Here is a 25719-nt window from a genome sequence, read left to right as displayed (position 1 = left end):
ACCGGAAAACGCTGCAGGTGCTGATCAACGACGTCGAGCATCTCGCTGTATTCTTTTGTAAGTCTACCCAACCACTCCGTATTCCGTTCGTCAAATTTCGATATTTTTGTTCCTCGATAGAGCGGCTATCGCGTGTAATTGTTTCACGGAACATAATCACCGATGGTATTGATTTAGATCGGGGTTGGAGGAGGTTTTCTTTAGAAAATGAGATGTTTCTTTTGAACAGACGATGATAAATGCGAAACGTGCCCGGAAATTCTTGAAGAGCTAGAGACCATCGACGATGACACCGACAAGCACGGTATTCAATTCGTTAAGTCGAACGACGCGAAGTTAGCCGCCGAAATCGGCGTCTTCGCGTTTCCGGCGCTCGTTTATTACGAGACTGGCGTGCCCATCATGTATGACGGTAAGTCTCGATTGCTTAATCCTTGGCTTGTTCGATCACGATCAAGACCCGCGGTCCCTTCGTTCGGTCGTCTTTGTTTCCATCGGTAAGATCATTTTTTTTCTCTCTTTTTTTCTCTATCTTCCTCTCTATCGATATCGTGGAAACAAAGACACGTAGAGATTTCTGCTTTACATTCCTCGTAGATATCCCTTTTCGCTCTGTATTGTTCTTCTTTCGTCGAGATCTAGATAAAGTTCCATATGTTCGAGTACAAGTGTTATTGAATTACGATGCAAAGTCGGTGCAATATCGAGTAAATTATAATTGAATTTGATTTAAATTGACTGAAAGTAATATTCGAGATTAAGAAACTCGCGAGAAATTATTTGTTTGGTAGTCAATCGATTTCGAAGTCGAACGATGCAAACATCTCCGAATAAGATCACGTTGATAGCACCGGAGAAATACAAAAGAAAATATAAAATAACGAATTGAAAAAGGAAGAACAACTTGGCCACCTATCCTATAAAGGTACCCCGTCACCAAAAACCCGGCGACCCCCCTTCGAATTATTTAACCCCTGCAACCGAACAAATGAAATCTCGGTACACCAAGCAACTGAGCTGATCCTGATATGCGTGTGTGCCTTTTGTAGGTAATCTTAAGAACGAGGAGAGAGTTCTGGAATGGCTAATCGAACAGAAAAGTAAGGAGATTTCTAGGATGATGATTATTATTACTGGTGTACTGTTCTTTGTGACGTTAATCTCGGTCGTAACCATACCACCTGGCTACGAGTACAATACTCGCGCCGTGGTGATCACCCCGATCACTCTGCCACAATCGCAATCCCCATGATCGCGCGGAACAACGATCGAAACGTCTCTTTATTAGCTTCTTCTTTAGGTAGCCTGTTCTTTAGGTAGCTTACGTGTACGCCATTGTCGCTTAAAGGGCCTCAAAGGTCACGATTCGCTCGTGACACTTTCCCTCAGAGCGTTCGATGTTTGCTTCTTCGATAACGGAGACCGAAAGTCAATTAACACTTTTCACTTTAGTATGCATGTTTGTATCTGATTAAACGTTCGTGAGTCGTTCTTCAAGCGTTGATGGGCTACAGAGATTGGAAGAGGATCGGCGGTGAAATGGACAATGAAAAGTCGTTACTCGGTCCGAACTAAGGAACAAGAACGTAAAAGAAAGATCTCACAAAGCTCGGTGATATGAAAATAGCAAAAAAAAAAATCATAAAAGCTCGATTCATGATCTTAGCTTCTAACGATGCGCGCGCGCAAAATCGCTCTGGCCAACTGACCCGTTCACAATGCATTTAAATGGCACACCCACACAATGCGAGCTTCTATATTTCTCTTGGCTCCACTTTTTACTCTCTCTCTCTCTCTCTCACTTTTTCTATCACTGATTCTTATCTTACGTCTTACTCGTTTATTTATTTAATTTTTTCTACACACTCTTTCTCTCTTTTTTGCCACTCGCTCTATCACGCAGCCATCACGCGCAATAATACGACGCTCCACAGCAATTTAGATCGTCTGTTTCGGCGAGAGCGCGGTTATTCCGTTCGATCTTCGCGAGAGAATCGATGAAAGCAGAGCGTATAGCTACTATCGTTCTAATCGCTCGGAGATTGAACGCGTCTTCCTAAAGGCTTCAGACGTCCAACAACTTTTGCGATGCAAGATCTTTCTTTGACCGCGTCTCCATTGGCTTGTTTCGTCGCCAGTCGATCCCCCGATCACCCTAGTCGTTCCTCGGCAATTTCTTGCATTTCTTTCTTTCTTTCTTTTCGGATAAATCAGCGGAAGATCGCAAATTTAACGAGCAAAGATCGCGAACGAAGAAATTGCCGTCTTTCACCTCGCTTTTTTTATTTTTCTATATTCACGGGCGAACTCGCGTTGGCGACGAAACAATGCAAAGGAAAAGAAAATATATTAAAGAAAAATCGGGGAGAAATTTCCATGAATTCGGTCGTGATTTGATGGAGAAACGCGAACACGTTTACAAGCAAAATAGTCTTTATCCCGTTCATATGCTACCAAGTATATGTAACACGTGCCGCGATCCATATCCGGGAGATATATCGATAACAAATTCATACGTGTTCGTTGTGATATACGTGAATAATATATGATCCATTCTAAACCGTTAAATGCATGCAACCCCTTGGACCGAGAGGCCATATCGATCACAAAAAACGTAGGTACACGCTCTCATTTCCGCCGCGCAGAGTATTATCGATGACCTGTTAATACGCAGGTAATGATAATGATGATGATGATGACGATGATGATGATGATGATGATGATGATGATGATGATGATGATAATGATGATGATGATGATGATGATGATAATGATGATGATGATGATGATGATGAGGATGAGGATGATGATGATGATGATGATGATGAGAATGATGATGACGATGACGATGAAGACGAAGACGACGATGATAACGATGACGACGAAGATGACGAAGACGACGATGATAACGACGATGACGATGACGATGACGACGATGATGAAGATGATGATGATGATGATAACGGCGGCGAAGAAAAGAATAAGAAATTGAACAAAGCCCTGAAGAATATCCTGGACAAAGGTAAAGGTCCGACGACAACCAAGGAGGCCGAAGAGGATTTCACGTGAGAGATCGAAGTGTGGCGGGCTTTGTGTTGCGCGATATAAAGAATCACAGAATAGAAAGCAATAATACCATACAATGATATCCCTGCAGAAAACAGAACGTAGATATATCTCTATATACTATATGTATTACCAGTAGAGCGATTCGGATTGACCGTAACAAGTAATCCAGAATGAAACGTGGCCGTCCGCTCGCCGTATACCGTCGAGCTGGTGGCCGTAGGGCGTACCTGCATGAGAATTAAAATTATTTTTCTTCTTTTTTTTTTTCCTTTTTTTTCTCTCTTATTCTTCTGTCCCTTTAACCACACTCAGCCTGGCTCCCCTTTTTGTCTCCCTTTTTATTCTCCGCCCTCTCACCTTCTAAACAGTCTCGAATTCTTCCGTTTGCATGCCAGCCTTGTGACAAACCCCTTGTCGATGGAGCTACGTGACCGAACAGTCGCCATTTTCAAAGTTCGCCGTATATCTCGCCGTCTCCTACAGATACGGCGGTATTCTTTGCTATCTAAATCGAATCTTTATTTTCTTTTTTTCCACTCTCGTTTCGTCTTTCGTTCGATTCTCTCTCTCTTTTTTTTTCTTTCTTTCTTTTTTTCAATCGAGGTAAGTAAAATTGTCGCCGTTCGTTGCTCCATTTATGGTACCGTAGCTCCAGGAGACCTCGATCGCACTTTTACAACCCGAAAAAATGAAATAACAACGATTTCTCCAAAGCGAGCCGATGGTTCCTGTTGTAGTTGACAGCTGTCGTCTGCAGCGAGCTCCGAGTCGAAGAGAATCGGACTGGCCTCCGCTTGAAAGAGCGGGGATATATATAACGTGGGGGGCTCCTCCGGAATATCTCGTGATCGATAAACGCTGTGAAACATGCCAACAATTCCATTGTTCGCGTGATTTCGACGAGACGTGAAACCACTTTTGTTCGTTCGCGAGCAAACCGCGAAAAAGTTGCTTAAGTAACCGGTTGTTGAAACTTTGACACGGGAAATAATTTACACTCTCCGAAAATTCGAGACACTTTTAATTGCGCGAGAATCCGGCTTTTTCTGTTTTTAACGCGGTCTCTTTTGAAATTCGAGCAAAATTTAAGTGGAGGCTGGTCCACGCTAAAATGGCTACCCTGAAAGAGTCGTCGACTCGCCGCGAGATATTCTCGTCTGTGAGAAACATGCACGTTTGGCTTTTGCTGCGCAATTGGGGTTGGAGTGACACGTTCTCTCTGCACTAGTTAACGTCAAAATCTCACGAGTCAATCAAATCTATCAAATCTCTCTTCTCAATGTTTCTCTATCTTCTTTCTCTCTATCTCCGTCTGTTTTTCTCTCCGTCTTTCATTCATTTATTTATATTTTTTTTTTCACTCAATCTCTTCAACTCTTTATCTTCTATCTGTTTCTCTCTGTCACCATCCATTCTCCTCTCTAAAATCTCTTTGTTTCTCTCTTTCTTTCTTTTCTCACATCTCTTTCTCGAACCGAATCCTGCCACCCATCCGTATTGACTCGTGAAGAGACGAATCAATCAGCCGTAGGCTAGCCAATTTTCTGACCAACTCTATCTCTCTTTTTTTCTCTATGTCTCTCTTCTTTCTCTCTCTCTTTCTCTCTCTCTATCTATCTCTCTTTCTTTGCCACACATCTTTGTCTGGAATCTCTCTGTATCTGACTCGTTGTATATTTGCTTACTGCAGGCGACGGCTGTTTCTACATCGGCATGGGAGGTAAAAGCGCGAAACCCAAGATTCCCTCCTATGAGCCCTACCAGTGCTGTCCTGCCAAGGTCGCCCACGGCACCAAGGTCGCCAAGGTCACGAAAATCCCGGTGACCAAGGACAAGGGCAAAGTACATGAGAGGTCCGAAAAGCTGGGGCTGCCCGGCCTGAAGCCGATTAACAAGCTCACCGCGAAGGACAGCAGAAAAACCGCGACGGTGTCACCGGGGGTTAGCAAAACTGGCGGCGGTGAGCAGAAGGCCAAGAAAGGATTCTTCGGAAGCGGTAAATATCTCAAGTGGCTGTGGTAGTCGCGGGATTAAATCACTGCCCATCCACACATCGAGGATTCTTCGCGGAAGAGTCGTCGAACCGAGCGGGTAACGTCACGGAGCGAACGTGGTCGAGGAAGGATCTCTAACGAAGAGACGCGATACGGGTGAGCTACGAGGCTAAGGGAAATCAATGTCCACGCTGGGTGGGCAGTGATTTAATTGGCACCGTAGGGAAGACGTAGTAAAGGGTGCTAGAGATAGAAAGGAAGTGACAGCCGATCTGTGTGAAGACGGGGCTGGAAAGAAACGTTGAGTGAGAAAAGGGCCGGCTGACGAAACGTCTTCGTATCTCGAATGCAGGTGTGTCGCGCGGTCCATGAAGAGAATCACGAGCCGCAAGTTCTGGACGAGCAAGACGATCCAAGAAACGTGCCTAGGAAAGCCGGTGGGCTGGCTCCTCGGATTCCTCGAATCGTCGGGATAACAGTTTCGCGAGAGTCTCTAGTCTTCTAACACACGTTCGATCGACCATCTTGTAAACGTTCTAGAGCGTTCGCGCGCCGGATATATACGTAACTGTTAAAACGATTCAACCACGACGGAGCTATAATCCTGAGGTATTTTTTCCTATTCTCGTCCAACCACGTTTTGTTCTTTTTTCTCTCTTTTTGGCGCGTTCATTCGCGAGATGGATCGTTGAAACGAGTGGTATTTTTGATTAGACCGTTTTCGGGACTTCGCAGATCCGAGTATCGTTATAGCTCCGTCACAGTGTCTACCAGATTCCCTTCCTGTTTCCCACTACATTGTGTGTGTCTGTCCAAGAACCTTGTATTCGTCGACCGAGTCCGTGGTAATTGAAAAAAAGATAAAGAACTAAGGGTTGCACACGACGCGACTCGCTGAAGTTTATGACGTCGCTCCGAAGAGACAGGAACGACGGAAAATGAAAAGAGAGATACCGTGGCGTGGGAATCAAGAATGTAACTAATCTATCTAGATATACCTCTATCTAAACGAAACCGAACGACTAAAAAAATAAAAAAATATATATATATATAAGAAATGATAAGAATTGCCGCGATGAGAAAGGATCGTGAGGATACAGTTTTTCTACGTCTCACTGAGAGTTGGGTCGGGGGTTGTGGCCTGTTGCAGTTGTGGCCGGGCTTCCGTACATCATGAAAGTCTAAAGAACGAGCGGAAGGAAGCGCGAGGTGGAGGTGAAGGATGGAATGGCTCAGAGAGAAAGAGACAAAACCGATGAATGGAAGGCTAGAGGAAGAGTAAAGAGGAAGAAGGAGATACGGAGAGAAAGTGGACGAGATCCAGTTTCATCTTCCATCGATCTCTGATAGAACCGCCGAAGACGAAGAAGCCGAGAAGTAACGTTAAAGACGAAAGATTGTAAAATGAAACAAAAAGTTTCGTTCGCCGAGAACAAGTTTGTTCCTGAACGTGTTATCGTCATTTTGATTCGTCATCGATATCTCGAAGCATCATCATCATCGACGCAATCATCTGCCTCCTCCACGTTCATCGTCACGCGAACGAATCAATCGAATCTCGTCGCGAATCCCATAATCGGTATCGATCATCGAACAATCATGCGTTCCCTTCCATCATCTAACATTTCTGTAACCCCCGCAACGGACCCTGTCTTCTTCACCGAAAAGATACACCTAAGCACGTTCATCCACTAATCGTTGTTTGTCAAGATCTTCGTTGAAAAAGAGAAAAACCTGCGAATAGACCAGCGAACTCGAACAACGTCATCGTCACGCGTCACGTTCGATTCATGACAAGCGTTCTTAACCATTCAAACCAATGAACAACGAAGCGCACACGCTTTTCATTTTCGAGAAACACAAGACTTGCTCAGTCTACGAGACGATTTTTAGTAATCGATATATATATATACATATACATATATAGATTAAAAGAGGAAAAAAAACGAAAAGAAGAAAAAGAAAAAAAAGAAAAGTCCATATGCATTTCTCGCGCGGATGGAATCTCGAGATAGATCGAGATCGTGCGCGCGTGAATCGAAGAATGCGTTCGATCGACGATAGTCGATCACATCAACATCGACCATACACTTCGATCGTCCTGCCATAAATTAGTTTTTGCGTATTATCATCGTTTTATTGTTAATCGTCGCGACGACTGGATACCGCCGTCCCATTGCATTTTTGATCGGTAACGCTCGCGACAGAACGGGAGACAGGACATATATATATTTTTTTTCTTCTCGTCGCGAGAACGAACGATCGAAAGCTCGTCGACGATCGGATGGAAGTTATGGCTGTTCGCTGTTGCCGAACGTTTCGTAGTGTTCTACCTAGATCTCGCGGTACAGGTTGTGGCGACGCGCACTTTCGTTCGGTTTTATTACTCTCACGAGCTCGTTTCAATCCTGGAATCCACGGACAATGTAACCTAAGCAACGCTGCCTCTCGTCGTTTCTCTCTCATCGATCTCTCCCTCGATATTTCACCTCGATCCCCCGTGGCGTCGTGGCTCGATTCCAGGGTTGAAACGACCGGACTTTTAACTATACGATTCCTTAATCAATCTGCAGATCTCTCAAGAGTATGTTTATGTCAAAGTGCAACGCGAGCGACGTAGGTTTGTAGTCACACGGCGATCATGCCGATCGTATATCGGTCTGGAATAAACGACTGCTTGATCACCTCCACTCGAGTTTTCTTGATCTCATTCAAGAGGCTCGAGATTAAGCTTGATTTTTATCTCGTTTCAGATTCTGCGCCTACGCGAACCGCGCAGACACGGTCTGCCGATCGAATTTAAAGAATACTCGCGGATTTTCTATCTTTGCTCGTGTCTCCTCTCCTTCGCATTCATTTCTCCCGTCTTATTCGTAATTCACCCCCAGATATCTCGATTTCGTACATGACGTACCATCCGGATATTAGCCCGATCACACGAGACACGACACATCGACACACGATGCCGCTCCTTCTCCCCAGTGCTACCCCCCTGATCGCGGCTGCGACATAAACATACCCTCATTGAAACTCCTCAACAGTAAAACGTCGAGGAACACGTGCGTTTCTTTGTTACGCCAGCTATCACTAATCGCTTGATCGCTTACTGGGCCGCACGAGCCAGCACTAAACAAAATCAAAACGAGAAAAAGAAAAAAAAATTCAAAAAAGGCAAAAGGTATAAACAGAACGGTAGGAGAGGGAAGTATCGAAAAAGAAAAAAAAAGAAAATAAGGAAAGGATTAAGAAACATCGAGAATTCTTGTTCTTTTTCCTCCCCCTTCGAACGGTCTCAGGATCGTCGCCGGACGAAAGCCAGGGGGATGAAAATCGAGAGAAACACGCTCACCCTATTTATTTATTTATTTATTTATACGAATATCTTATTTGTTGATTTCTGTACTCACTGTGGTTCGCACCAAAGAACAATCGAATGCCGATAATCTGTACAAACTACGTTAGCACGAGAGTAGCAGCTCGCGTGGAACACTGTACTTTCGTCGCGGTCACGAGCGCGATAATTAATCGACAACCATTGGCAATAGAGCGACTTTCCGAAAGCTCGCGACGTTAAAGGCACAGCGATTCGCGTGGATGGGACAAAAATGTATCGATTGATCGATAAACACGCAGGAGAATTCTTTCATTCAGCGTAGAAACAGATTTAATCATCGCGCTGCGTCTGTGATCGCGATTATCAGGCATGGAAATTACTTTTAAATGCTCGTAAAACGTTTGCGCACTTTCTGCCGTATGGCATCCTCGTTAATCGCATAAGAGCAACATGTACGATAATAAAACTCGATAATAAATATGTTTCCTAGTACCAATTAGTATCCTTTTGTACTTGCTTTGCCCGTTACTACTGCTAATGGTAAACGTAGAGTCCTCCCCCCCGCCCCCCTCTGTAATTTCTCCAGACCAGCTGAAGCTGGTCAGACTAAATCATTAAAATCCGTGAATGAAATGTCGTCTTTCGTCCAATCTCGAGCAATAAACGAAACTGCTGTCTCGTTTCATCGCGACACCGTTTCTATTCAGAAGCTTGTCAGAGACACACCATAGACTCGATTAATGTCATCACTCGACCAACACAATTTCACGATACTCCGGTCACATGGCCATTCACCGAGGATTTTCAGCGTCATCCTTCGTAATCGAGCGTGAATAGCGAATGAAATTGCATTACGAATGATCCGACAACGAAATCGTGAAGCGAGCGGTCTATGATTTATCGATAAACATTTTTTTTCTCTCCTGGTACTTTCGACGTTCATCGCTGAACTATGTCATAACAAGGGTAAGTTACCTTGAACTAGAAAGCTGATCTAGAAATCTCCAGATTAGAACCGAAGAAAAGAATAGCCATTCCAGATCCTTGACAAATATAAAATTCGAACATCTGAGAGACGGTGGTTTGTTTTCTTTTTTCTTTTTTAAACGAACGTTTCTTCACGATGCCTCGTGGTAAGGGCTCGAAAGAGATGATAGTACATTCGAGTACCCTTGTGACAACTTAGGTAATCTACTAGACGAGAACGAGGTGCTCGATTGGATGGTGAAGCAGAAGACGGACGAGAGCATCGAGGAAATCGATCGTGAAACCCTGAGCAAATATATCGAGACGAAAGAATTCCTGGCTGTTGTTTTCTGTAAGACATAGTCCATTTTTTCCGCTAAAAAAGAAAAATCATTGCACGAGAATCATAGATTCGCAGTAAGTTAATATCGTAAGACGACTTGATCTTTTCGAGCTCGATAATTATGGGGTAAGTAAGAGACACTGTGCAATCAGAATGCAATCAGTAGCGCTGAATATTCGATCTAAACGCAATAAATTGGACCCGATATCGCGAACGAGTAACGAATGTTCTAATATCTTATATTTTTCTAATATTACTTTTATCTTCGTCGTTTATTCGTCGAATTCTTTTAAAACCGTAACTCGACATTTTTCAAAATTAAATTCGCCCCTTAAGTGATCCAGTAACTGCCCAACACCGTACCCCGATTTCTAACTTGTAACTTACGAGTTTGTTCCATGGGAATCCTAAAATATGAACACTTAAGGGGTTGATTCGCGTGGGTTCGAAAGGAAAAAAGAAATGTCGCTCCCGTAGACAAGGAGGAGGATCCAGAGAGTCCTAGGGTGCTCAGGCACGTCGAGTTGATCGACGACGAGGCTGCCGAGTACGGTATAAAGATCGTAAGATGAAGGATCGATTGATGGCGAAGAAGTACGGCTTCCGGAACCCGCCCGGCATCACGTACTTCCGCAAGGGGAAGAACATTAATTACGACGGGGACATCGACGACGAGGAGGAAATCCTCGATTGGTTGACCAATCCGGAGAACATGGAACTGACCGATCACATCGAGCGGATCAACAAGAAGATGTTTCACAAAATACGACAGACCACTGATTATCTAGCAGTGTTCTTCTGTGAGTATCCAATTTAACGTTTCTACTAACGATAACACGATCTTTCGTATTAAACGTGTGAAACAGAAATCAGAGAGACTCTTCGACCGATGAAATATTCGGATAAAGTTGTTCTTTTTTTCCCTTCCTCCGAGTAAGACGAATTTTATTCGAATCGGTATAGTTACTATTAAAAAAACGAGACTTTCGAGCATATCGAACGCGATGGCGCGCGTATGTTTAGACAGCAACGACTGCAAACAGTGTGGCAGGGTATTGACGGAAATCGAGCACATCGATTGACGAAGCGGACAGCGTGGAATAAAATTCGTGAAGATCGACGACAAGCAGCTCTCCAAGCAATACGGCGTCTTTGCACTACCCGCCATATTGTTCTTTAAGATGTCCTCGAAGGAGCCGGTCATTTACGCTGGTAAGTAATAAATTGATCATAGTTAGCTCTTACGAATCGATGCTTTACGATTGAAATTGAACTTCGTCCAAAGGTGACCTTTACGACGAGGATCAGATTTTACAGTGGTTGTTGACGCAGAAGGATCCATCTGGAGAGGTAATCGAAGATTTGGAGGGTGAAGAACTGCTGAATTTGATAAGAGAGTCGGACTCGTTAGCAGTGTACTTCTGTAAGTCTGACAGTCCTTCAGCCACGGCCAGCTGCCAAGCAGGAATGTATCTCTAGCCTATCGCGTGTCACTATATTCCTAACACTTTTATACTTTTTTTTCACCTCCTTCCCTACTCTATCCCATTCTTCCGTATTCACTCAAATTCGACTGTATATATTACCATTATTACAATTATTCCTATCTCCCATCACCGATGATCGATAAAGTCGAGGATCGTTCCAAAAAAATTGTATCGCTGTTCCGTTCAGATATTTACAGCGGATTTCCCGTTGTCCTGTCCCCTCTCTTCTTTTCACGCTGCTCTGTCGACCACTGTACCGTGTCAAAGAGAATAACAGTAACTCGTTTGCATACATAACATTAATTCCTGCTCTGGAAGCAACGGCGTTGAATTGAAAAGCAAGAAAGTCTTGTCCGAAACGCGGCTCTAAACTAAACTATGTACATATCGTTTCCGCGAACTTTTGTCTCGTACTTGTCTGCGATTTTCGCTTAATGTGTCGCAACGATTAACCAGATTTCGTTTTTATTCTCAATTGTCCGTCGTCCTTGTTCTTGATCTTTCGTTTGAATATACGTTTCTTCATGATCGTTGCTACTTGGCCTGTCTTTACACACTCTTTCTCTCTCTATCTATCTTTCTCTTTCTATTTCTTTCTCTCTCTCTCTTTTTCTCTAGCTCTCTATCTTTCTCTCTCTCTCTCTCTCTTTCTATTTCTCTCTTTCTCTTATTTGTCTTCTGTCTCGTCCATACGCTGTACACGTTGTCTGCTAATGCCGCAGGGAACAGAACGCTTTGTGACTTGTGTCAGGCAAAATATCAGCGGAAGCAGACCCGCCACAGGACCGCAGGACCGTCGAACACGATGCAGCCGAGGAACTCGATGGTACACGTGAACACAGAAAAAGAGAACAATTGAGTTGCCGACCCGATTTTTTCTTTTACCGATCTACCGATTTAGAATATGTTCTAGATAGTTCATCCAGATATTCATCTCCGTACATGCACCACCCAGCACACGAGCACCACTCGCATTAACGCTATATATTTACATATATCTATGTGTACATGTTTATTTTTTGCCAATGTTTTCACGCGGCATCGAACATTTCTGTCCGATTTCTCTCTTTTTTTCTTTTTTTCTTGGACGCACACGAAATATCTTTTTCAGAGGGCTGCTGTGATATTTTTTATTCGAATTTTAAACTCGTCCGATTGCCAAGAAATTCAATCTGTGCCCAACCATTTTAATGTGATACGCACGAAACTTTTCCACACGATTTTTTCCAGGCAGACCGATGCAATTTTTTTCGTGCATACCATTACACGAGACACCATCACACAGGAGTACCTGCACGATTAGAGAGCATGCACAGAGAAAACAATAGAGCCTAGCAGCAGAATCCACTATATAGTCACCCTAGACACTCAGCTGACCAGCATGCCAACCTTTTTGTTTGTCCGTGTTTGAATAGATTTTAGTCAAATTTCGCAAGCTGCAAGCACATCAGTATGTTCATAAGAGACCATTCGTATTTTTCGATAGCTAGTTTGACCCTCATACGTAGATAAAGCCTGAAGACAGCCTTGTTGTTTCACTATCCAATCATTTGATCCCCCTGTCATAGACCGCTGTCTTTCGAATAGACACTTCCGTCACGTGTTCGTGAATTTTATAACGATATAGTCTCTCTTTAGATGCTGAAGACTGCGAGCAGTGCATGGGGATCCTCGAGGAGCTGGAGAACATCGACGACGATTGCGACAGACATGGTATCACTTTCGTGAAAACGCAAGTGAGTGGAAATAGGAAAATACGAGCGACGGGTTAAAAGTTACTCGAGCAGAATGAAAATTCTCGTGGTTCTTTCTTTCGTAGGATTATAAGGTGGCGGAGGATTATGGAGTGATAGATTTCCCTGTACTAGTGTATTTCGAGAACCAAATACCAAATGTGTTCGAAGGTTAGCTATCTTTTTAATTAGCTACATTTCTTTGCCTTTGTTTATTATTATTTATTAAACGTTACTTTTGTCTTACGTCCGAATTTATTTGCGTCCTGAAATTCCTGTAAATATCCTGTCGTACAGGTGATCTGAAAGTGGAAGAAGAGGTCCTGCAGTGGCTGATCACTCAGAAGACTGAAGATCGAATAGAATTAATTACCAGAGTGATGTTGGAGACGTCTGTCGAAGAGACCCAGTATCTCGCAGTCTATTTCTGTTAGTATTTTTGCAATGACATATTGTAAGAAAAAATGAAATTGCGTTGTTACGTTGCAGATAAACAAAACTGCCATATATGCGACGAGATTTTAGAGGGACTGGAGAAAATCGACGACGAATGCGACGTGTTCGGTATACAATTGGTAAAAATTCAAGATCCTCAGCTGGCCAAACGGTATTCCATCAAAACGTTCCCTGCTTTGGTTTATTTCAGGAATGGCAATCCTCTTTTGTTCGAAGGTTTCTAATTTCTCTTTTCTCCGATTATTCTTTCTTTCTTTCTTTTATTATTTGTAAAACACTGTCTAATCTTTGATAATCTATCGCTACGTTTATCAGGTGATTTGCAAAACGAAGAATCGGTTCTCGAGTGGCTGATCGACGACGATAATCGAGAATTGGCGGATGAAATTGAATCTGTAAACGAGAGAATGCTCGAAAGACTGTTAGATGAATCCCCGTTTTTAGCTGTTTTCTTCTGTAAGTTTCATGCCGCCATCTTTTTGTTTGAACTGTTACTCGTCGATACACGATTGACTATGATATAATTAGATGACGAGGACTGTCCCGAATGCGACGAGATCATGGAAGCTTTGGAGAAGATCGACGGCGAAGCAGACTTATTCGGAATTGATTTCGTGAAAGTTCTTAGCACGGAAGCTGCCGAGAAATTTGGAATTCTCAACGTCCCGTCTCTCGTTTACTTCCGGAAGAAGACACCCTTGATCTACGACGGCGATCTGACCCAGGAAGACAAGATTCTTCAATGGCTGACCTCTCAGGACGTCTTCGAGATTAAGAACGAAATTGAGGAAGTCAACAAGAAGATGCTGGACAAACTGTTGGACGAAAATGAATTCCTTGCTGTCTTCTTCTGTAAGCGTCGACGAATCATCCTCTTTCCCGATGAATTTAATCCTTAAACCAAACCACAACGATTCAACTGTTGATTCTAGATGAACATAACAGCAAAGAGAGCGAAGAAGTGAGCGAGAAGTTGGAGAACATCGACGGAGAAACGGACAACTTGGACATCACGTTCGTGAAGATGGCGGACCCGAGATACGCCAGAAAATGGGGTGTTACCAAGCTTCCTGCGATCGTTTATTTCCGCAAAAGATTCCCCAGTATTTATCGAGGTAAAACTCTATCGTCTACTTTAGAGATTGATATGAAATTTGCCAATATCAGAGACTGACGTTAAATCGATCTATGTGAACCATTGAATCGTGACATTTCTGAGCGATCTTTCCTCTGAATAGGTGACATGAGCAACGAACAAGACGTACTGGAATGGCTACGCAAGAATAGGTACCGTCAACCGGAACTGAACATCTACATGTACATGCTAATCGCGATCACTGTCATGTTTGCCATGTACACTGGTTTCCTGTTGTCGTGTTTCCGGTCGGAACCAGCGGCTCCTGCGGCGCATCCGAAGCAAGCGTGATAGGAGGAAAGGGTGGAAGAGAGAAAGAGAGCAAGAAAGAAAAAGAGAGAAAGAGAGAAGGAACGAAAGAGTAACAGACTTATGGATTGTTACTGCGCGAATGTGCATTGTTGTTGTTGTTGATCCGACTCGCTTTACGTAAGATTAAAACGTCGGCCGTTCGTCCGGAACGAACGACCTGTACCAAGGCTCGACGATTCTACGGGGATGAAACCTGTCTATGTACTTCTTCTTTTCGCTTAGACGATGAACGAACGATCGAGGGAAAAAAAAAGGGAAAAAATAACCGAACAAAGAAATTGTAACGTGAACTTTGCACCGTAATAAGGTTCAAGCTGTCCGTGAATTCCGTGAGCGCGTGGTATGCTTGCTTAACGTGGACCAAATCCATCGATTTTCCATAGGAGATTTAGACCTCTGTCAAATTGCAAAGGCGCGAACGTGCTGCGAGCGTACACGAAACGACGTCTTGCTGGAGTTTACTCGACTTTATTCCAAGCGAATTGCCATTATTAACGTATAAGCTATAAATATTCGTAATATTCGTATACGTTTGCCATAATGTCTCTTGTTCGCGTTCAAATCACCGTGCGGCGACAACGTTGTTTGATATACTTTTATTGTATTGCTTTGTAACGATAGAGATATATTGTATCGTATTCCATTCACTTTGTATTAACTTTTTGCTGACTCGATGACTTTTTTTTTTCTTTTTTGCTGCGTTTTTAGAGTGAATAAAACTGATCGACACATGTGTACACTGTTCTTTGCTGTTGTTCATGGAATGTTGCTAGCCAATTCGATCGACGAGCAATCTGTGGTTTCTTCTATATTTTTTTTTTCTTATTTTTTTTTTTTTCTTTTCTCGTACGTGTTCTTGTAACTGTCACCGTCGATTAGTATTGACAGTGGTCTTGTTCTTTGTCTCGAATGATCACCTTTGGTCCACGTGTAATTAAATGTTCGCGAAGATGATTGTCGATTATCCGCGTGTCCTCTCGGATCCTCCACGACGATGGATCATCACCGACATCTGCCGAATGAAACAATGGGGTCAATGTAAATGTACACGAGATAGGCGAATATTACCTATCGATGCTCATATTGTCAAGGAAATGGTAACGATGTTAACACGATCATGAGGAATAAAGAACGAATCCTTGGACCAATTTCAAACTGCTTAAAGTCTGCTTCCGTCTGCCAATTATATACGATATAATAACGTGAATGATACATTATATGAAAAAAGAACTCAACGATGTTTCCTTTCATTTTATTCTTCTTTTTGTTTTCTTTTCATTTTATTTATTTTTTTTTTTTCTTCCTTTTTTCACTGAACTTGGCATAGATAATTAATATGCGCGTAAGTTAATTCTTCTGAAATACTTTTTTCATTTAGGAACTTCTCGTCGATATTTCGTATATGTATTTGAGACATATCTTTAAAAGAAATTGATTTCCAATATATATCAAGAATTATTATCATTGCGTGAATCAATTGTCCCAATATCGCCTGCTCCATTAATATTTGGCATTATACAGAAATGCTAAGAATGAATAAACAATAATTGAATTTATTCTTTATAAATGTATAATACAAATGTATTGAATCTTATAACAGATATATTTCACATATTGAATTTCCCGCCACCATATACAGTTGGCATGAATCGTGGTCAACTTCAAATTCGTTTCAATAGCTCTGAAGTGTACAACGATTGAGAACTTCTTTACCTAGCTGAAGAATGGCGGATACGTAAGTGTTATTTGAAGACCTAATGAAATCTGAAAACATCGATAATTAATATTATTCTAATATTTCAAAAATATGTTATTAGTAATTCTTATTACGTCTTTCATTGTATTTATATTCTAGTTTTGTTTTTTTTTCACAAAAATAAAAAAATTACTCGATGCTGAGAAGTCATACCATTGATCAATATGAAACATAATATTATCTGTATTTCATTAATAAAAGTTGTATCAATTCTTTAATGAAATATAAATTTTTATCTTATACTATATCGAATTATATGTATATTATTTAAAATAATTAATTATACTTTCTCTTGTTCAAAATATCTAACCTCATTTAAACCGTGTGTACCATGCGACTTGTCTACCTTTATGTTAGCAAACTATATAATCTTTGGTCTTAATTATAATTTTTTTACATAGAACTAAGGAAACTGAGCCTGCAGCTAAAAAGCTGCCGGCAGTACCAGAATCGGTTCTTAAAAGGAGGAAAACTACCCAAGCAGTACGAGCTGCACGTCTACAAATATCGCTTAAGGTACTATCTTATAACTTCATTTTAGCAATTCAGTAATTTCAATATCTCAAATTAATGAAAGAATTTATAAGTATTTTTTTTATTTAGCAACGTGCAAATCGTTACAAGAAAAGGAAAGTAATCTTCAAAAAAGCTGAGAAATATGTAAAAGAATATAGAACAAAAGAAAGGAGATGAAATCAGGTTAATGAGACAAGCTAAAAAATCGTGGTAACTATTACATCCCAGGAGAAGCACGTCTTGCATTTGTTATCCGTATACGAGGTAAGTTTAATTTGTTTAATAATAAATTAAAATTATATTTAAAATTGACGTGTAATATGTGATATTATTATTTTAGTGTGAATCAAGTTGCTCCTAAAGTACGTAAGGTACTTCAATTGTTCCGTCTTAAGCAAATCAATAATGGTATATTTGTGAAACTGAATAAAGCAACAATCAATATGCTTCGTATTGTTGAGCCTTATATTACATGGGGATATCCTAATTTAAAATCAGTTAGGGAGTTAATCTATAAAAGAGGATTTGCCAAAATAAATAGGCAACGTATCCCTATCACAAGCAATTCAATTATTGAGAAGAACTTGGTAGTACTACTTATTTTCCTTTTTCCATTCTTGTTTGAAATTATTAAAAATTATTGCATTATATTTGACAAGTCCATGGGAGTTGTATTACATTATTATCTATTCCCTTCCATCTTGTCAAAAAATAATAGAATCTTTGAAAAACTTTCGTATGTTTTACGTTTAGGTTGCGATGATTCTTACATTTTATTATTATTAAATAACACTTCTTTTTTCCCAATATTTATTGAGATAATAATATAAAAAAATTATTTATTATAGGACGAGCTGGTATTATTTGTACGGAAGACTTAATCCATGAGATATTCACTGTTGGACCAAAATTCAAGTTCGCAAGTAATTTCCTGTGGCCATTCAAGGTATGTAAATCTCCGATTCTTTAAATATCGACATAGGCATGGTTGTAGAAATACTCGATGTTCTAATCAATCTCCTACTATGTCGTAAAATAATAAGAGTTTCTCTTTATGGAACGCACGAAATTTTGCATTCTTTAGTCAAACTCAAACATTTTTTAAATGTTTAAATATTTAGTAATGAAAAAGCTTTTTTGTTTTAATTTTTCAACTCATTAATTTTGATTCTTTATCCTTAGCTCAATACACCTAATGGTGGATGGCGTAAGAAGACTAACCATTATGTTGAAGGTGGTGATTTTGGTAATCGTGAAGACAAAATCAATGAACTTCTCAGGAGAATGGTTTAACTTTATAATAATCTTGATAAATAAAAATTTAAATACAATATGTTACACCATGTTATATTTGTCCCATAAATTAACTTTATGCATTTATTTAGTAACAATATAAATATGAGTGAATATACTTTTAGAAAATAACTATAATTTTGTTTCTGTCAATTTTTTTCATGTCAAGTGAGTATTGAATAGACTGATATTTTGAGGTTATAAGAAGTCTTATTAAATTATGGTAATATTATTAGAAATACATGTAGATTGAGATTATATGAAAAAAGTATACATATATTTATTGTTATCTATTGCTTTCAATCAATAATATATATCTGCAATACTGTCAATTATCAAAACTTTCATTCGAACGCGAGAACCTGCCAAAACATGAACGCATGCGCTGAGTTACTATATAAATAGTTTATCGTGCTCCATGCCGTATTACAATGTGAGAATGGTGTGTCAAAGCGAAGTATACTGGTTCGAATCTTGTTCCAGAAGTTATAGATTAAATATTTATTTTTCAATAGAATATTATTTTTAATGTAGAAAAAAAATTCTTTAATAAATTCTGGTAAGTGTGTTCTAAAGAAGTTGAAAAATCATTGAATGTTAAAATTACGTGACAAACTTTCTCACATGTACGTATCATACGCCTAACCTTATTTTGTCAATTATCAAAAAGTGTGATTAGCATTAGTCTTGTACATAAGCGACGAACTTCAACAATTCATTTCAATCAATATTTTTCATACTACTAACAAAATTGTTCCACGTGTTGGCCTTTAAGAAATGTCAGTTTTTACATGATTTTGGACTAGATTGTAGAAAGCTTAATTCATCTCCGCATGTTCTATGTTCGAATCCTGTTCATAACAATTTTTTATTAAATAATTATACCAATTTTTTTATATCATAATATGTTGTAATGAAATTAAAAAATTATATATATATATATGTATAGCATTTTCAATCAAATATCAAATTGTAATATAATGTAAAAAAAGCTTATGATCTAATGTCCTCTTAAATATTTTATAATGCATAATGTTCTTCACATTTTTAATATCTATTCAGATTATATTAATAATGAGCAAAAAGACTGTGGATTCTGATACTTCACCTGATAATATGAATTCATCTATCACCAAATCTAATCATTCATTATCTGGTAATACAAAGATGTTCATTCTTCCTCCAAATGTATTACAAAATATTTGTCTCAGTAATAATATAGGGAAAGGTAAATTAATTAATTTGTATTATAATTAAGAAAAAATAAATATGGATTTTTATTTGTGCTTTAATATGCTGTTGTAGGTGGAAACATAGTATCTGCTTTAGAATTTATAAAAAAAGATACTACTATCAATACCATTAAGATACAAGGAAGTAATGATCTTGAGATTTCTACGTCTATTGGAAATCCAAATTCAAATATTGTAATAAAACCGACCACAGTCATAAAAGTTAATAAAAATAATTCAGCAGATGATACAGATAACAAAAGTATAAAAAATGCAACAGAAGTGCCTAAAGTTAATACAAATGAAGAAAAATTAGCATCTAAAACAAACCATACAAAACAAATGCAGAATCTTCACAATAATATAAAGAGAAAAAAAAATAGCAAAAAAGTAAGCTTAATAGATGTTTCAGGAAATCAGAAGACACTGAAGGAAATAGAATGTATTGCTGAAAATTTAAAAGTGATCGAACTACCTCAAGTGATGTACCAAAGTCTCAAAGGGCAGACATAAGATCTGAACAATGTAGTACTGAAAAATATTTAAATAAACGTTTAAGAAAGAATAAAGAAGCAAAAAGTAAATATGAAATTGAAGGAAATTCGTTTAGTAAGTCTAAACGTACTTGTACACAAACTAAGTTTGATGATTACATTACAACATATAAAAAAGAAATTACAACTCCAGAAAAAAAAAGAAATAGTACTGCTAATAAGGAGTCAAAAACAGCAATAATTTCAAAGAGCTCTTTATCAGATAAAACTAAGATAAATATTATTAATGAATTAAAATGTACAAAACAAGAGCTTCAAAATAAAGATGATGAAAAAAATACAGCTACACATGATACATATACTTCTTCTACTTGTATCACACCAGCTGTAACAAAAACTTCACTGCCTTTGAATTCCATTTCTGGAACTCAGCCTAGTATTAAAAATAATGAAAAACCATTTTGTGTAAGGCATTTGGAAGATTGTAAAATGTAATAAATAATAAAAATTTGGAATGGAAAAATATAAAAGATATTGAGTTGAATAGTAAGGATTGTAATGAAGTACAAATGGAATCAATAAATACCTCTGTACTTGAATGTGCTACTATAAAAGACAAGAATTTAAAAACATTTGTAGAACTAAAAAAAAACAGAAACTTTAAATGTTAAAAACAGAAGTAGTAAAAATAAAATTAATTTGTCACCTACCACATCAAACACTCTATTAAATGAAAAAACTTAAATACAGATTCAGTAAATCAAAGTGATAATCAAACTTTGACAAATACACCAATAGCAAAAAAGAGAGGAAGGCCTAAAAAAATTATGCCTACATTGCAAGAAATTCCGGATATTTCAAATGAATCAGAAGAAATTTAGAAGCTTTACAAAAAACAAATGATGTTTCCATTCCAGAAACAGTTGTTCATAGTAAGAGATATGGTGAACAATCATATAATATTAATAATAATGATGGTTTAAATGATGATAATAGTACAGAAGATAACATTCCAAATTCAATTATTGCTAGAAAAAGAGGTAGACCACCAAGTACCACATCTGCAAGCATAGCTACAAGCAGAGGAAGAGGAAGGGGCAGAGGCAGAGGTAGAGGTAGAGGTAGAGGTAGAGGTAGAGGTAGAGGTAGAGGTAAAAGCACAGGCAGAGGATCATCTCATTCTACATTAGATACGGATTATATACCAAAGGGACCAATAACTACAGAAGATGAAAATTCAGATGAAATTAGTACCATTGTTCAAGCATCAGAAGTAGGTCCTTTATAAAGTATTAAATCGTGCATAATTTTTTTAACTCACTAATTATATAAATACAAATTTTTAAATTTAGGTAGATTTAGTAAGATGTACCAAATGTGAAACAGATATATTAAAAAGCAAGTGGAATTCACACAATTTATTTATACATAATAATATGAGTTGGATAAAAGGTGATGAACCCTTGGTATGTATAAGTAAATAAAAATAAATATGTAAATTTATTATTACACATAATAGGAAATTTTGTATTTCAGGACTTTGAAAATGATATTAAATTATGGAGAAAAGTGTTAATGTCTGCTATTAAACAAAAAAAGGGTCAATTGTCTTGTGAAAAATGTGGAACTATAAAGCGCAGTGCAAACGGATTTATATCTCATATGCAATTTTGTGGAAAAATCAGAAGAAGTATGTAAATTCTTTGATCATAGTTTAAAATATTTTACTTTCAAATCTTAAAGAATGAAATAGTGTTTAAAATAATAATGTTGTATAATAGGAGAAACAAGCTTTAATGGTAAGTTGCCACATCTGTGTGCTGTTATGATGCCATCTTCTATGGAAATACATGAAAGAACTCATAGGCAATCAGAACAAAGTAAAATAATTGAACTACAATTATATACAGCAGATAATGAAAAAGTAAACGTAAAGCTGCAGAAAAGTAAGATTTGAATTAAAAGTCTATGATAATTTAAGTTAAAGTAAAAATACTGATATAACATTCTAATTACAGAGCAGTTTCGAAAATTTTAGAATTTACTGAACATGGGAAAGATAATAATCTACCTCCTGAAAAGAGAATGAAACTTGACTCCTCTTTGATGGTACATTACTTTTTTTTATAATATTAGGTCGTCCCATAAGTTCGTTCGCGGTGATATTTACATTCCTCGTCACAATTTATAAACTATATCGATGATTAACGTCTTTGTCAACGAAATAGGAAAAAGTCGTAGAACAAAAGGGGCGACTAAATTTTTTCTTAATATTTAAAAGTTTATTCGACGTATAATTTTAAATGGTAAAAGTAAAAACTGGAACGAATTTATGGGACGACCTAATACTTGCCCTAGCTAAGTCTGATTTATTAAATGAGTAAGTATATAAAACTGATATTACAGAAAAATTTGATTAAAATACCTGAACATAAAAAGCCTATACCATCTGTATGGAAAGGTATATGGAAAAAAGAATTGTCTTCAGTGGGAACAATAAATTGTCGTCAAGTAGGTTGTACTTATACATGTACTTCTATTGAAGATATGTATAAACATTTTTCTAACTGTAACTTCACTCCTCAAGAGGTATAATATATTATAATAATATTAACATTAGTTTTATAACATATCCAAAGTACTAAATAGATGCTTTATTTTATGATAGTGTTACATATGTAAAATATGTAAATTTTCAACTACCTCTGATGAAGATGTAATAAAGCACGTAGCAGAAGAACATTCAATAACAGAAGGAGTTGATAGATATTCTGATTGTGAAGAAGAAAATTATAGTTCGGATGAAAGTAAGAATAAATTTTATTATAAGATAAAAATTTAAATTGTAAATTTATTCTTATTTTTAGAAGCATCTTGTACAATGAAATTTTTGGATAAGGAACAATTTCAAAAAATTCGATGGACAGAACCATATCTTCCTGCTGTACAGTGGACTATGGAATTGTAAATGGACTATATTTTTTATATTAACGTACATTTTTATTTAATTTGTAAATATTAATATGTTTCTTCCTTCTGCATAGTGAACAAAAAAATTATGAATTATGCTTATTTAATGACTATTCTCCAAATCAATTTACATTATTAAGTAATACCGATACTCGTAAATATTTGCCACAACTAGAAATTTCCATGCGAACAAAAAAAGAAAATACATCTGAAAACTCAGATAATACAGAAATTTCATGGAAGCAATGGAAGCGATTTGAAGGTGGTTTAGATGAAGGTAATTACTTATATTCTATAATCTTATAATGATAAATATATTATATATGAAATGATTTCTTAGGTACTTCAACTTTTTTACTGGTGGTCCAGTGTGGGCATTAGCTTGGTTACCTATTCCTTCACCTATGTATTGTAAAGAAACCTTGTCAATATATTGCAATTAGTACTCACCCAACAATGGCAAGTGAATATACTATAGGGAAATCACATCCTGGCCATAATATGATACAAATTTGGAATGTTGGACCTTTGGACCATGAGTTAGTAGTAATAAAAAAATATTAAATTAGAATCTACAGTTGTATTAAACTTCTCCAAAATATTTGTCTTCTCTTGCCTTTCATTTTAGGACTAATAGTAAAAAAGAATCACCTGTTTTGTCATATGTAATTGTACATAACAGTGGCACCATATGGTGTTTGGAATGGTGTCCTTCTGGATGTTATCAAGATGAAAGTTTAAATAATTATAAAAAAGAAAATGAAACGCCATGTACTCTTAAACGAATGGGTATGCTTGCAGCAGCTTGCTCAGATGGCAACATACATATTTATTCATTACCTTTTCCAGAGGAACTTAAATTCAAAACAACTGTAGACAATGAGTAAGTAATAAATTTATTCAGTTTGCAATATTCTATTGTCATTACTAATATATATTATTACAGATGGCCTATCTATTCCACTGATCCAGTAATAACATTAGTTGTAAATATTTCAATATATGATACCAATGATCAAAATTGGCAATGCACCAAACTTTCATGGACAAAAGAGCATGGTCATAAGTAAGATTTCTTCACTATGTTCTTATTAGTTCTCTATAATTTTCAAATAACAAGATTAAACAATTGTTTTATTTTCTTAGTACAATTGCTGCAGGATTTTCAAATGGTTATATAGCTTTATGGGACTTAACATACAAATCACCATTATCAATGCAAAAGAGACAGAACACATATTTCATAAATGCATTTCAGCACTTTTATGCTCATGGTAATGCTGTGAGTAGTAAGTACATTTGTTTCTTTTATTTCCGAAAATTAGGAAGATCCTAATATTGAATAAAATATTATATAATAATAAATTCAACAAATGTATAATTTTTTTAGTGGTAGCATTAATTCCATATAATGGAGAAAGATTTCTAGCTTCTGGTAGTCTAGATAGATCATATAAATTTTGGAATTTAGACGACATAAGTACTCCTCAAACTAGTATGCAGAAGGCCATTATAGTAGATGGTGCATGGATGACACATTGGCCATGTGCTGTCATTAGTTTTGATGATGCTTTAGGGTAAGAATCAATATATTCTCTAATCCAAATGGAATTTATTTTTTATCATTGTATTTTTGTATTGTAGATACAAGCATACTAGTTCTTATTTGATTTCGTTAAGAGAACACGAATTCAAATATTATCCTATTTTAGGAACAAATTCTCCCACATATGTAAGTAATTTTAAATATTATTTTTAAATGTTCTTAAAATATAGTAACTTTTACTTAAAAATTTTGTAGGCTTTAGCCGTTTCTGATTATGCAAATAGTATTGCACATGGTACATTAGCAGGGGAAGTGCAAACAATATTTGCACATGAACTTATACATGGTAAAACCATAGAGAAAGCTTTACAGAAAAGAAGAAAGGTACTTTTTCTTATGTTTGACATGTTTGAAATATTAAGACCTAAAATGTTTTATTACAAATTAAATAATTTTTTTAGTTGAGTTCATGTATTAAAATTGTGGATTTCTTGGAAAAAGAAGAAGATAAAAGTGATAAAAAACACAAAAAGAATTCAAAAGATTATCATTATATGCCAGAAACTTACGACGAGTGCCAGGATCGATTCGGTATCATATTTTGCGACAATTTAAAAGTAAGTATTCTTGATTATCTTTAATCTATTATATAATTTATTTTTTGATACTATAATATATATATATTAACTTAATAATTAATATTTTCTGTTTTGTTATATTTAAAGAATCTTGAACGATATGGACGCAAACGATCTCTACACGCAGAGAAACTATCAGAAGTTCCGATTGAAGAATATCCATTTATGTCAGTAAACAAAGTATGCATATCACCACTATTTTAATTTATTTTGACATTATAATTTTATTTGATGTTAAATAAGTAATGAATTATAGATATCTTGGAATCCAAACGCATGGAGTTATTTATGGATGGTAGTTGGATATCAAAATGGTTTGGTAAGACTGTTAAACTTTAGATACATGTCTATATCACGTGAACTAAAAACATTATTGCCTCAACATGTAAAATCTATGCTTACTAAAGCAAAGATGTCAACAAAAGGATGTTGTTAATATCCAAGA

The 25719-nt window shown here is 37.3% G+C and overlaps 4 protein-coding genes across 4 annotated transcripts; all 4 read left to right on the top strand.

Annotated features, from left to right (window-relative positions):
* Nucleotides 1–5: 5 nt before the first annotated feature.
* On the top strand, nucleotides 6–14808 carry LOC143221387 (uncharacterized; the record flags this gene model as incomplete). The annotated part of the gene is given in 15 exon segments (XM_076446853.1): nucleotides 6–57; nucleotides 230–412; nucleotides 9584–9715; nucleotides 10184–10267; nucleotides 10270–10506; nucleotides 10730–10918; nucleotides 10992–11129; nucleotides 12832–12929; nucleotides 13013–13097; nucleotides 13224–13355; nucleotides 13416–13598; nucleotides 13698–13838; nucleotides 13911–14234; nucleotides 14315–14497; nucleotides 14621–14808. Coding segments are annotated over 15 exon segments (2349 nt in total), but the record flags the coding sequence as incomplete, so codon positions are not given.
* On the top strand, nucleotides 1055–6248 carry LOC143221386 (uncharacterized). The gene is made up of 3 exons (XM_076446852.1): nucleotides 1055–1100; nucleotides 4760–5065; nucleotides 6214–6248. Exons 2-3 carry the CDS (start codon nucleotides 4783–4785, stop codon nucleotides 6246–6248), a joined length of 318 nt encoding a protein of 105 aa, XP_076302967.1. The 5' UTR covers nucleotides 1055–1100; nucleotides 4760–4782.
* Nucleotides 14809–16553: 1745 nt separating the features above from the next.
* On the top strand, nucleotides 16554–18394 carry LOC143221388 (large ribosomal subunit protein uL30-like). Its single transcript, XM_076446854.1, is given in 8 exon segments — nucleotides 16554–16564; nucleotides 16987–17101; nucleotides 17189–17272; nucleotides 17274–17300; nucleotides 17302–17369; nucleotides 17442–17686; nucleotides 17947–18047; nucleotides 18284–18394. Coding segments are annotated over 8 exon segments (762 nt in total).
* Nucleotides 18395–19468: 1074 nt separating this feature from the next.
* LOC143221389 (uncharacterized) lies at nucleotides 19469–25710 on the top strand. The gene is given in 29 exon segments (XM_076446856.1): nucleotides 19469–19622; nucleotides 19700–20083; nucleotides 20086–20574; nucleotides 20607–20722; nucleotides 20760–20859; nucleotides 20862–20984; nucleotides 20987–21393; nucleotides 21473–21586; nucleotides 21657–21797; nucleotides 21799–21810; nucleotides 21902–21935; nucleotides 21938–22042; nucleotides 22045–22066; nucleotides 22139–22229; nucleotides 22527–22709; nucleotides 22789–22927; nucleotides 22991–23084; nucleotides 23165–23387; nucleotides 23441–23509; nucleotides 23511–23629; nucleotides 23719–23973; nucleotides 24037–24156; nucleotides 24237–24379; nucleotides 24481–24667; nucleotides 24735–24822; nucleotides 24892–25020; nucleotides 25098–25253; nucleotides 25362–25454; nucleotides 25531–25710. Coding segments are annotated over 29 exon segments (4470 nt in total).
* The last annotated feature ends 9 nt before the right edge of the window (nucleotides 25711–25719 follow it).

The sequence above is a fragment of the Lasioglossum baleicum genome, unplaced genomic scaffold, assembly GCF_051020765.1.
Source record: "Lasioglossum baleicum unplaced genomic scaffold, iyLasBale1 scaffold2353, whole genome shotgun sequence".
In the NCBI taxonomy this organism is placed as follows: domain Eukaryota; kingdom Metazoa; phylum Arthropoda; class Insecta; order Hymenoptera; family Halictidae; genus Lasioglossum; species Lasioglossum baleicum.
The sequence above is the reverse complement of the archived record's forward strand: the minus strand, read 5'-3'. Positions and strand labels throughout refer to the sequence as shown.